This window comes from Prinia subflava, chromosome Z (assembly GCF_021018805.1).
Source record: "Prinia subflava isolate CZ2003 ecotype Zambia chromosome Z, Cam_Psub_1.2, whole genome shotgun sequence".
NCBI classification, from domain to species: domain Eukaryota; kingdom Metazoa; phylum Chordata; class Aves; order Passeriformes; family Cisticolidae; genus Prinia; species Prinia subflava.
The window spans coordinates 32,018,308-32,032,089 of record NC_086283.1 but is presented as its reverse complement, the minus strand read 5'-3'; the positions used below and the strand labels follow the sequence as shown (position 1 = coordinate 32,032,089).

General features: G+C 38.6%; 1 protein-coding gene across 1 annotated transcript; it reads left to right on the top strand.

Annotated features, from left to right (window-relative positions):
• Positions 1 to 7,830: 7,830 nt before the first annotated feature.
• RFESD (Rieske Fe-S domain containing) lies at positions 7,831 to 13,227 on the top strand. The gene is made up of 4 exons (XM_063423395.1): positions 7,831 to 8,410; positions 9,179 to 9,359; positions 9,450 to 9,484; positions 9,685 to 13,227. The coding sequence occupies exons 1-4, from the start codon at positions 8,330 to 8,332 to the stop codon at positions 9,976 to 9,978; spliced, it is 591 nt and encodes a 196-aa protein (XP_063279465.1). The 5' UTR covers positions 7,831 to 8,329; the 3' UTR covers positions 9,979 to 13,227.
• The last annotated feature ends 555 nt before the right edge of the window (positions 13,228 to 13,782 follow it).

The window sequence follows — 13,782 nt, the reverse complement described above, 5'->3', positions numbered from 1 at the left end:
AAAAAGCAAACATTTTACCATTTTCTCACCACTCTTCTCTCTGTTCACTCAGCATTCTGGACCTGCTTTACTCACACGAAAGGGAAAGCCTTGGTTTCTCTGCCTCACTCGAGCCCTCCTAATTGAGGAATCCAACATAAGCTCCATGCTATTACATCCAAGGCAGAACCATTTTGATTACAACACTAGTAGAGAACTGGAAGTGTTTGGTACTGTTGAAGTTACCATTCTTTTCTGGAAAAATAAAATGCTTTAACCCCTGCAGACTGTTCAAAGGTCTGGGCTTTCATTTAAAAGCGTGCCTGCTTCAGTGATGGGTGGTGCTCCCTCTGGAAAACTCTCACCTGTTTAGAAAAGTATGAAGAAGGTTTCCTTTTCAGTGAAGAAGACTGGGTTGTGTCTGGCCTCCAGAGCAGTGATCTGTGGCTTGAACAGCCCCCTTACTGCTGCTGTGTCACATAAGCTCAGTGCTTTTCACAGTGCTTGCTGGCGGGATGTGCTGGTTTGCAATTCAGCTCCAAATTGCCTCTTGAGTTTAATCAAGTGATGACAGGCTTTGCTTGCTATGCAGCTTGAGTTCTTGGATGACACTTGCTTGCTAAAGTTGCTCAGAATTAGGATACTGCCTCAGGTCCCTCAAAACCAACACGTCCTACCTACATAGTTCTTGTAGAGTGGGTCTCAAGAAATAGCTGCAGATTTTTTCATATTCTCAGCCTGTTCAAGCAGCTTCTTTCACTGAATAGACATGTTGCCTGCCAAGTAACCAAAGTGTCCACAGTTGTTCAAACAAACCATATCTGTGCTGGAGAAACTTGTGAGTATGTGGTTGAAAGGATGACATGTCAGTTGTGTATTTTCTCACAAGAAGTTTCAGCTCCAAGTCCCTTTTCCAAGCTCCACATGCAGATTACAGTGTTACTTCCAGTTTGTCCTACTGAGTGCTTGTTCCAGTTGCCAGTTATGGTAGTGTAGCAAAATAGGCAATTAGTCGTTCAATAAACTTGGCTATGAGCTGATTCCAGCTGCTGGAATGTCATGGTTAGCTCTACTTGTGCCAAATGAAATTATTTCCTCTGCAATGCTGTGTTATCCAAGAATGTTTGCTGCCAAAAAGATAATGGAGGAGATTTTTTCTTCTGAAGGCATTCTCTAATCTGAACTCTGAAGGGTAAAGAAAATTACAGTAACTATGAACTGATGAGTGATAGAAAGGTGGCTAGTGAGGTAATGAACCTTCCAGCTTGTGCTGGAAGGTTAAAATATTTGAAACAGTGTCATTGTAACTGTTATATTAAAACATTTCAGTAATTTACAAGAACTATGTCCTAATGTGGAGCACAATTTTGGTATTTTGGCACAAAATTTCGTATTGCTCAACTGTTTTCTGGGTTCTCTATGAGACCTTACAAAGTCTAATTCTGTGCAATGTCTTTTGCATGTTACTTGGATAGTTAGTTCCTACCCTGGGGAATTGTGTGTAATAGAAGCAATAGCAACACAGGTTGTTTGTTTTTATTATTAAGGTATATTATTATTATTAAGGTTTTGTCTCTTTAATTTGAGGGGGGGGAGGGGCGGCTTTGTAGTCTTACAGATTGTTACAGAAAAATCAAATAGTAAAAACTGAAGTGTAAATTTTGAAACATATCTTCTAAGCTACAAAAAGAGCAGACTATGAAATTGATGGAAGGCTTACATTGTCTTATCAATATTCTGGAAAAGATGAAGTCAGAAAGAAACTATGCAACTAATGCTATGTCTAATGTCTAATGTTTAATACAGAAAAACATTCTGTTAAATATAGCTTTTGTTTGAAATGGTAATTTTATAACATATAGACTACAAAAAAGGAAAAAACTCTGCATTTTTTTATTAAAAAAACCACTGCAGATTTCAATGGGAGAATCATCTTCTTTCAAGTGCTGTGCCAGTTTTATCTGACAGCAACTCCAACAGGGTAATTGGAAATTGGATTTTTCTTTCCGTCATATCCTTTGGGATCTTCTACAATTGAGCTATTGGATGTGTTGATGCACAATTGTGATGGTAATGCCAGTGGTGTAATAATAATAATGAGGAAGATCAGAAGTATTTCTTGCAGTTGAACAGCAGCCTGAAACAGTTATTGGGAGAATTTTTATTTAAACCACTACCATATGCCCAGAACAAACCCATTATCCACCTTGTGTGGAGCTGATAATGGGAAAAACAATGTTTTCGTCTACTCTATAAAAGTAGAATTTAGAATAATAAACTTTGCTCTCATATTTACCATCATGGAGAGTCATGCTGTTATTTCTGTGCCATCCAAAAATCATAACAACAAGCATATTATTGACTGTTTAGAATGAAGTATTAGTTGGGCATTCAGATTTCTTCCTAGTCTTTCCTAGTAAGGCCTTCATAAATTAAAATAATTATGTAAGTTGATCTTAATTTAGAACACTTTTATTTCTTGATTTGAAAGACAAGAACTTCCTTGAAGTCTAATATGAGATTCTTGAATTAAAAAGCAAGGTTTTTTCAGCAATGTTAGAAGGATTAAATAATTTAAAAGACATTTAGTTACTCTTCCACATTTTATGGTGGAAAAAAAGAAATAAAAGAGATTCTAACAGGAACTAAGGGCTTCTATGGGGATGTAGGCACAGGAAGGAGAAACTTCCACTGATAAAATGGATACTGCCAGAAGTCCTTCACCCTGAATGTAGTGTCAGGTCTTCTGACGTTCTCTTCTGCTGCTGTTGAAATTACTGTTAATATTTATGCTAAAAATGACACAAAAGTGATGGTAACAGCTTTACCCATGGTGCATCCTGGCCTTTTGACATTTTTTATGGTTGTTATTCAGTCCTCTCCACACTTCATTGGAAGCCAGACCTGTGCATCTCCATGGTGACTGCACACTAATCTGGGCTGAAGGCTTTGGGCTTTGTCTTCTGTGGCACAGAGGGGAATTTCCCAACCCTCTAGGATTGGAAACCAGGGTTTCCTGGGGTTTGCATACTTTCTTGCTGGTACAGAAGTTGGAAGGAATATTTTGAAGTTATCTTTTTCTTGTGGCACATGGTATTTTTTCAGCTCTGTGAGATATTTGGCTTCTTACAAAACCCATTTCCTTAGTACTGTCATCAACACAACAGGGAATGATTAGATACAGAATTATTTGTTGTTACAAAAAGGAGGTTTAAATACAAATAATCTTTGCTAGCAGTCATGCCTAAGAGTTTACTATAGAAATAATAGTGCAAATGCATCCAGGAAAAATATTAAACCTGAAAGGATGGCAGGTTCATTACCTTATCAAAGAAACTACCTTTATGAAGAGTCATGTGGAAGAAATGTGATAAAGACTCCCTATAGGAAATGTACTACTTATCAGGACAAGCATGATAATATATAATAATATAATAATAAGAGATGATAATGGATATAGTTCTTACCTCCTTGGATATGCAGGCACTCATGATACAGAGAATCAAAGAAATAAGACTGACATTAAATAATCTAAACACACATGAAAAGTAATGTTAGTAGTAAATTTTTGAAGTGATCTGTGATAAAACATGTAGGGGATAATCTTATTGAACATTAGATGAAGTCACTGTTGAAGGTTTATCTGGGATCTTTAAAACTACTGCTCAGGAAAACATTCTTTGCAATACAGACTGCAAAACTTCTTCTTTTAGAACTGTTGTGTGTGAACTGCAGTTTCTGGAGAGAACATGGAGCAGGAGATAAAACTACCCTTCTGGCAGTGAAAGGCAGTGAAAAATCCCATATTGTTTTATTTTGATTTTCTAAAAATCTTGTCTCTTCTCAAATATTTTGAACCACTTATCTTGTTGAAAATAGGATATAAAATCTGAATAGCTTTGTCTCTCAACTATATATATCAAATATGACACATCTAATGAGTTTTAAAACTCTTGGGTTTTACTTTGTGCCTTTTCCCCAGATAATATAATTGGTCTGCAATAATTCAAATGTAATGCTGTTTGGTATCTTTTGTGGGAAGTAACTGATTGCAGAAGTTTGTAGTCTTTTCTTGTCAGGATGAGAAAATGCACCCTGGGAGAGCTAACAGTACTCCTGAGGATAGGATCCAAAGGAGTCTTGATTAACTGGAAAAAATATCTAAAATCAATCAGGTAAAATAATCATGGACTAATTTGAAATCAAAACAAAATAAAGAGGGAAAAACACTAAAATGGTGAACAAAAAACCAGTCTAGGCTGCATTTTTGCAGTTCAAAAAAGTGCAATATACCTGGATGTTTTAGAAAAATTGAAACAGAGCATTAGCCAGCCACATGATGTGGTGAAAAAGGAAACGAGTGATATGTGAGTATGATGTAAAGGAATGCTGTTTGTAAGACACAACAGGCAACTGTTTTATTAACTGCAGTGAATGCTCAAGGTATTGACTCTGTTTTGGGACTTTATCTTTTAAGAAGGATCATAAACAAATGAGATTTGGAGGAAAATAATATAAATGAGGGAGCTGTGAATTGTATTAAGTATCAGGTGTCAGAGAAACCTTAAGGAGTCCTCTGCAGTGACTAAGGCTTCATAGTGTGGAAAATGCTGCCACCCAGGGCAGGAAAAAGAAATTATTTTGGTTTTCAGGCAGGCCTGTTCTGATGAGCAATTTGGAGGAAAAAAGTGAAGAACTCAAAGTGTTTAAACATGAAAACAGCCTGCCAAGCTATCTAAACTCTGTCAGTGGAATTGATTAAGCTCAAAATATCTGTCAAGAAGGGCCAAAGTAGATGTGATCCTGCGTGAGACTGGGGGGCTGGCACAGGTGCCTTGGGAATGTGATTTACAGATCCTTTCCGTCTAGGGGGGTGGTTTAGGCTTCACCATTATTACTTAAAAAGTAGCTACCAAGCTTTCGATGTCAACTGCTTTGGTTTGTCACTCATTTTCCTACAAATGAGCTGCCATTAACATGCTGAGGGTTTTGATAACACATATACTACCAGCTGTAAACATTTCAGGTTGCTCTTGTCCAATCACACAGAAATAGAGCTCTTGCATCACAGAAAAGTATAAGTTTGGCTTTATTTGTAACGTCAAAATGACAAAGGAAAAAAAATCAGCTGGTCAATGAGTGTAGTGAAAACCTCATGAACAGCAGCAGAGTTACATGAGGAGGATACGGTCTCAGAGCAATATCCCATCATTGCACTGCCTTAAAACATGCCAGGCAGGAATAGCTATAACAATGTTTTTAGAAGCCTTTTGCCACAAACAAGGCAGGTTTTAGACATTTACATTCCATTGCAGTGTGCCTGTTACTGTCCTCTACTCAGTCTGTGCAGCTCATTAATTAACTAATGCAAGAATTGCACCAGCCTGCTTGAAATTGAATGGTCACACACACACTCTTCTAGTGGGTTTAGACAATAGCAACCACCAAAAAAACCCCCAATAACAACAACAACATGAAAAAAAAATTCCTGGACTGGCCACTTTTATTTCTGAATGACATAATGAGGTACCCAGAATCCACAAATACAACCAAAATATTGGTAAGACTGAGACACTAATTTTGAAGCTTTGAGAAAAGCTAAAGTTACAGTTAACAACAGATGTTGCTGATTTATCTGAAATGGATAGATAAGCTTTGCTGAAATCAGTTAAAAGTTAGAGGATGGTTAAAAGAAACCGGGTTTAAAATAAGCGACCCCGGATTTAATAACTTGTCAAACAGAGAAACTAATTAATACAACACCAGACCTCCTGTTTCCAGAAACCCACTGAAATAGTCCTGGAAAACAGGAAACAGGGAGTTCTACTATCCATCAATCACATCTGCATTGAAAAGGTTGAAAGTTTAGAATGAGGAAGACTCATTTTACTTCCTCCTTTTAGTGACCACTCCTCACAAAAAAACCACCGACCCATTTCAGGGAACAAACTACGCATGCTTAATAGCCTTTTTGTCAATTAGCATATGAAGCAGAGAAGAGGAAGTGACAGGGGTATGAATATGCATTTATATTTTGTGTATTCAACATTTTTGTAAATAAAAGGCCTTGTCATCTTTGCAGTGCGCACTAGGGAGCTATCCCATGTGCTGCCTGGTGTCGCAATAAACATACACTTTCTAACTTTAACAGTTAGAGAGTCTTTTGTCTGTCACAGTTGAATTATTGATATTAGATCGATATTCATGTTTTAATAAATCAAGGCTTTATAATGATAACAAAAGCTTGGGTTCTGAATAGAACTAACATCTGGGCAATTTGTGTAGCAAATGCCATCCTGCTGAGCTTACCCTCTTCTGTAAGTTTGACATTGAAACATAGGGATAAAAAATAACATAAAATAAAATAAAATAAAATAAAATAAAATAAAATAAAATAAAATAAAATAAAATAAAATAAAATAAAATAAAATAAAATAAAATAAAATAAAATAAAATAAAATAAAGTAAAATAAAATAAAATAAAATAACCTTCCCCAAGTTCAGCTGAGGCTAAGAGTTAAGATAAAAATAAGGACACCAGTAACAGGACAGCGTGCACCCTCTGTCCCGGGGGGATGCAGGGGGCAGTTTGGCTGAAGATGCAGGGTGAGAAGTGAAAAGAATCTCCTCCATCTCTCCCTCCCCATCTGCAGCGGTGTAGCTGCAGCTGCGTTGACCCCCCCAAGCCTCTGTGGAGCCTTGGGTGTATTCATATATTTACATATACACATACATATATGGGCTGCTCTGCCCCAATGGAGCATCACCCTGGAAACATTGTCACCGCTCTCCTGACATCCACAGCGAAGTGTCCCCCGAAGCAGAGCCAAGGAGAGTGACGAGGGATCCCCCACAGCCCCTGTGGCAGGAGTATTTTTCCTTTTACCCAAAATGGGGAAAAAGTATTCAAAGCAGAGTACAGCAATGAATTGTCAGAATTCACAAATCCAGCTCTGTTTCCAGCCAGAGAAGGAATTCTTACGCTGCTCGCAAACCTCTTTGTAGTTTCCACCAAGTGGCACTTGGCAGCAGGGACAATTCCATCCGTGCTGTCTGCAAAGACTCAGAAAATATCAAAACAGCCAAACTCTTAAGAAAATATCAGGAAAAACTGTTAGAAGGCTAATTTACTGTGTATAAGCTTGGAAATAACTTTTCTTCTTACCGACTGGAGTGTGTTTACTTCCACAACTTGGAGCTGCTCAGGTAGCTCAGGATTTTGTCTTGCGATCTGTGTGATGGTGATGTGACCCCTTTCCTCTTATCTAAGGGAAGAAAGTTGCCTTGAAGGTTTTCTTTTGGAGGGCCCCTGATGTGCCAGTGTAGTCCTTAATCTACATCTGTTTGTAGAAAAGTGTGTATCACCTGTGAAAGACGCCTGTTGGCTACTGATTGCTTGCACAATTTAAGCCACTCAGGGTCCATGATGTGCTAATGGTCTCAGTCAGGTTTTCATAATGGGAGCCTGTGTTGGATTTATGTATGCTAAATCCAAGCTGAGTGTAAGAAGTCATTGCTAAATGAGCTGGAGTTTAGGTGATAGGTGTATTCTGTTAATGGTTGGGAGATGCACACATATATGTCTGCGCTCAAAAAGTATGTGTATGTGTTTCTGTTTCTACAGATGAATGTAATTATATACACATGATTTTTTAGACGTGTCTTGACAGGTTTTAACTACAGGCTTCAGTATTTTAGTATCTTTGCCAACATGTGAAGTTTATAGGAAAAGTCAGCCAAAAGCTGATAGCAAAAACTGGGGGCTTCCTACTCTGGTTCCTGTGGTTAGTTTGCTTATCTCCTGAATAAGTAAGTGTGAATGCCTTACTGGATCGTCTTGTGAGTCTGGCACTGACGTTTCACTTTCTTGGTAAGACTGCGTGGTAGTTCCTTGAATTGGAAAGCAGGGAGTTGATCTTAGCAGTTGATCATGTGCAGATCAGTTAACAACTGCTCTTGGAAATACCATGCTGTCACTTAAACCTTCTGGCTGGTCTTCCCAACCCAGTGGTTTATAAGGAAACCTGCAGTTGCTGAACCTGAGGACATACCACTCATGGCTCTGAGCAGGGTTTTGGGAACAGGCAGCAGTAATGTGGGCTCACAGTGAGAACAGCAGCAGGGGAAACTGGAAACTCTGCTCTTCTCTTATCAGGCCAGCTCCAGCGTGTCCCTGGTTCTTATCAGCCCTGGCAGAGCTGGTTTCTGATGCACTGAGCCTCTACAGTCCTGCCATTGGGTGCTGTAGAGCCTGGTCCCATTGCCTCCTGCTTGCACTTAAACAGGGGCTGTGAAGCATCTTGTGACATATGGGAACAGGACAGGGCAATGGTGATAACCGTGAAAAGAAATGATGCTGGACCTCATCATCCTCGGCTTTCATTTCTTCATCTGCTTTCTCATCTCCATTGCAATCTGGTGTGGACCAAAGGTACAGTGCAGCTCTCTGTGGTTTTGCACCCCCCTGCAGCCAGAGAAACAACCATCCCCCATCCACGGTTCCCCTTTCTGTGTTTATAAAGACCTGTTTTAGCCTTATTGTTCTGAGGAAGTGAGTTTGTATTAGGAATTTGAGAAGAACTGAAACATAGTAGCTATTGTAAGTAAATTTAATGAGAATGTTGCCTCTGTCATAAAACTGCTTATATTCTCGCTTGTGAGAGGGAGAAGCTGTTATATGTTTGAAATATGTAAGATGTGGGAAGGAAAGGCAGGCACATTTGCTAAAATATCAGGTTGAATACAGCTTCTCAATAAATAATGTTTTCTTTCCTTTGCAGAATAATTTTTATTAACTTGAATTACTTTATATTTTTAGCCATAATGTTATGTTAGGAGTTCTGGATTTGCACATAAATGCTACTCATTGCATACCTGAACTGTACAGTATTTTACATTTACCATCATTATATTTGTTTGTACATGGGTTTTGAGGGATGAAGGTGCTTTAAGTGCAGAGTAAATGAATAGTGATTGAGAATTTATCAGCCTCATGTATCAGGTTTACAACAGCTGGTTTTCCTTGTCCTGTTCTGTTAGTGAACACACTAACTGAATATTATCACCAAGCTCTCCTGCTTTTCTACCTCTGCATGTTGATAGTCTTTCACTGAAACTTTTTCTCCCTCTCCCCACATAAAATTCAAATGTGAATTGCTTTATAAGTGACCTTTTCATTTATTTGTATGTGTGTTTTAAGGCTGTGGATTTGCATAGCTCAAGCACAGGAGAAGCTAAAGCAGAGCCAGATGGTCTTATATTCGTTGGCAAAGAAGAGGACATAAAGAAGTCCCAAAGAATAACAGCCAAAATCAATGGCAGAGAAATTGTTGTTTTCTATCATGGGGGAAAATTTCATGCTCTGGACTCTCGTTGCTACCGTAAGATATTTGCATGTGTAATCTCATTGTTGTTAGAATTAAGCATAAAATCTGCTGCATAAATTAATATGGTGTTCTGCCACATTTCAGATGAAGGAGGCCCTTTATGTCACGGAGAAATAGAGGTATGTAAGCAAAACAAAAATAATACAGAGGCATAAAGTCATGTCAAAACCTTAATGGATTATTTCTAATGCTTTTACCTGAATGTTATATTGAAAAAATCCAGTCGTATAGATATAACAGCAGACAGCCATACAACCAAATTACTAAATATTTTTGATCCTAGAAGATGAATCGCTATATTTTCTTCCTCCTCCTGCAGGATATCGATGGACAAGCATGTATTGTTTGTCCTTGGCATAAGTTTAAAATTACCTTGGAAACAGGAGAAGGATTGTATGAAGGAATAAATCCTCTGGAGCCATCACCAACACCAAAGTGGCAATCAAAAGGAGTCAAACAAAGGATTCATAAAGTCACATCAGACAATGGAAATGTTTACGTGAGTCCTCCAGATTTGTCTGTGAGCTTCGATTCTGATTATTTTGCTGACAAGTACAAAAATGGTGGTGAAATAGCTATGGGGGAAAAAAGCCACTCAGAAAACGCAGAGTAGGTCATGGCTAGACAGCAGAATCCTGGGGAATGCACAAAGAACCTTTGTTGGGAAATAAAAATGTACTGTGCCATGAAGATTGTCCTCAAGTTAAATTCTAATGTTAATGGTATGTTAAAGGATTGAAATATGTAGAAATTAGTGAGATAAGAAGCCCTGCATTGTCAGAAATGTGACTGATCTTGTGTTGAGAATTTTTTTTGCACTTGCATTTCAAAAATTACTTAATTATACCAGAGCACCACACAATATTTGGTATTTTGCTAGAACTATTTTAAATTTTACGAGGGGATATAGTATATAACAACTTGCAAAACTTACTACATAATTTAAGGTAGATAGTCAGGTGTAAAGGTTACCTTTATATGCTTAACAATTTATACTTTTGATGCCTGTGGCAAAAATGACATGAAAATTTTAAACTTTTGTGATCTCTACATATTTATTAAGTGCCACAAAGGGAAGCACAGAACTTCCGAGTGTTTTGGAGCACTGTTTTATGCCTATTTGAGCATTAGTACCTTGAGTATATAGAGGTATTTCTTTTCCTTCTCACTGAACTCCTCTTTTTAGTGCATCAAATAATATGGCAAGGACTTGTTATGTATAGTTTGTTTTTCCTGATTCTGTTGGTTAAAGAGGCAGCTGTTTGGTGTGATATATGAACTAGTGGCCCTTGTTTGCTTGCTTTTATTTATTGTAACCACATTTTTATACATTCATTTTGGGAAAAAAAAAATTGCTTTCTGTGTAGAAAATAAAACTTGTGTTTTTCTCTGTGTGTTCACTGTACAATATGAGATCTGCCCCAAAAAACCCTCCCAAGGAAGTTTCTTTCGGAGCTTTGCTGCACTCCAGGACATGGTGGATTCATATTCAGCCTGTGGAGTGCAGAGATCCTATGAACACAGAGTATCAGAGTATCATTGAAGCTGGAAAGCACCGCTAAGACCTTCAAGTCCTACTGTTAAATCAGCACTGCCAAGCCCACCAATCAACCGTGACCCCAAATGCCATATCTACGTATCTTTTAAATGCCATATCTATGCATCCCACATGGCTGTAATTAGTCAGTGTGGAGGTTTTGTATAATTTGTTGTTTTTTTGCAAAGTTCATAGTCAGATTCAGTTTGAAACGCCTGCTCTTCATCTGTAAGTTTAACTTGTGTTTGTAGCAGGTGGACTTGCTTTTAATGTATGTCACAGGTAACTAGGTCTGTGTCAACACTGTTGTTCATACAAATATGTTTAGAAGTAGAGAGGCAGAAGGAAGAGTCAAAGGAAAATTTGTGCTGCATTGATCACAATGGAAAAAACAATACACAATCAATTTATTTCAGAACATCTAGTGAGAAACCTCTTCTGGTCATGCCTCCTTGATGTGGTTATTGCAGTTGAAAGTCAAAAGTGGCACCTTGAAAGTGCTGTTGACCTACCTCAATTTTGCATTTTGTAAGAACTATAGCACAGAACTTAGAACTATAGAAGAAACTATAGCTTTTCTTGTTATCCTCTTCCTCCTCCTTCTCTTCCTCTCCCTGACCACCCACCCAGCCAGTGCCAATGATCAGATACAAATGCCTGGCTTCTGTCAGGTGAATCACATCTTGATTATCTGCTAGAAATTGGTGTGTACTGACCAGTTCTGTGATTTGTTGGGGTTTTTTATTACTGTTTGTTTGCTCTAAAATGAATATGTCAGCTTCTCCTCTTGAAGATACTGGGTAGAAGGCAGGAAGGTGGAGCAGGTACCTTCCTGCCATCTACCCCAGCTGATGCCCCAAGGGGCTTGTGTGGTGTCAGGGGGACAGAGAATTGCTGCCCTTCCCTCTCTCCTCACCCAGGTACCTGCAACTGTGATTAAACTTGACTACAGACATTGTGTCCTAGTAAAAGACATAGATCATATAAAAGGAGAGTATTGCAAGATCTTCAGATACACCTGCATTAACTCATAATTGCTGAAATAATGTGAGAAAGGACACTCACTTTTAAAATTTCAAGGATTAATTAAACCTTAACAAAATACAACAGAAGACTGAATAAGGAGCAAGAGCAGTGCTGCAAGCATAGAACTAAACTACCATGTGCTCACCCATGAAATGGCTGGTCCACCTTTTATACATTTGGTGTTGCATCAGGTAACCCTGGCCCATCCCAAAGTCCGCCAATCAACTCTTTTTCATTGTCTATTGGTGGAGATTGCTTTCTTGCAACTTGATTGGAGGTTAGGTGTTGCCATGCCCTGCCTCCCAGTAAACCATCCCTCCTCCTAAATGCCTCATACCAAGCGTTACCCTCCTTCTACATGTCCCAACTACCAAGGCTGTCCCTTGGCAACCATACAGGGAGAAAGAGGACTGTGGAGTAAAGTGTTCCCCTGAGTTACCTCCATATCCCAGGGGTGCTTTAGATGAAGCGGCACAGAACAAGGTGCGACATACCCCCACGAGCTCTGTGGGTCCCAGTTATCAATGCCTTCAGCACAGGAACAAATGGAACAGCAGCACGGGTCTTGGGGGTTGAACAGAGATGGTTTAGTCAATGCATGGTGGATCCAAGACAAATTGCCCACGTGCAGAGGGCTTTTATGCACACAGAAGGTGGAAGGGGTTGGGGTCAGGGGGACTGCCCAATGGTGGCAGAGCATGAAAGAGCAATTAGGGGAAACAACTGGGTATATGCTTATAAATTGGGCAAGGGAAGGATTGCAACACCTGGGCTGGACCAAAAAATGGAGAAAAACATAGGGGTGTGCTTGGTTGAACCATAAAACGAAAATATAGAAAAATATGGCCTAAAAAGTATGATACAACAATTGGAGAGGATGTCCAAACAACAAATAACAAAAATGTAATTATACATCAATAAAATTTCGCTTATCATACACATAATATTGCATCCCTTAATTGCAAGAGGTAACCATCACATTACTAGTCTTTAACAATAGTTTTTTACAAAGATAGGGCTTTTCTTGAAGCAGTGCATTCCTAGAAATTGACTCTTTAAATAATAAAAATGCAGTTCAGCTTAAGAACGCACTGGCTCTGAGCAAAATGCTATTATCTGTATGATATTTAGAAGAATGATGGAAATAGGAAGTTTCATTTGAAAGCTTCTTGGATATGTTCATACTAGTGGAAGAGTGCTCAGGGTTTTGCAGAATTGCATTTACTGGCTAAAATTCAGAAAAGTGTTTATTCATGGGCTTATGCTTTTTTGTATCAATTAAATGCAACTGCATGTCCAGGATTTGGTAAATCCTTTTTCTTCAGCACTTCTCAGGCATAATAACTATCTGCAAGATGGTTGTTTTGCCTTTTTTTGATATTATTATGGTTGTTTTGCCTTTTTTTTTTTTTTTTTTTTAAAGTTTTCTTTCCCAGGAAGGTTGCATTAATTTAAAATCTAAACTTTGCCCATTCATTCCCCTCAATTTTCCTGTTGATGATCACAGAAGGAATAGAAAATTATTAACTTAGGCAGCTGTGAACAAAGTAGGGAAGGTTGGTGGGCTGTTAGTTTTTTATTTTATTTTACCCTTACTCCTCAAGGCAGCATGAGCCTTGACATGATGTACCTGCACTGCAAACCTTGACTAAACAGTATTGACTGTAAAGCTGGGTGCTGTCCTATTCCTTCTATTTGCAGTGCCTTGTTTTGCAATGCTCCCCTGGCTGCACTCAATGTTACACATTAAATTAAGGACTCCTTCAATGTAAAACATACTACTGAGTTGGGACTGAGAACTTTATTATGGAGCATATTACTTGGGGGAAAACATTGCAGAATGGCAGAACACAG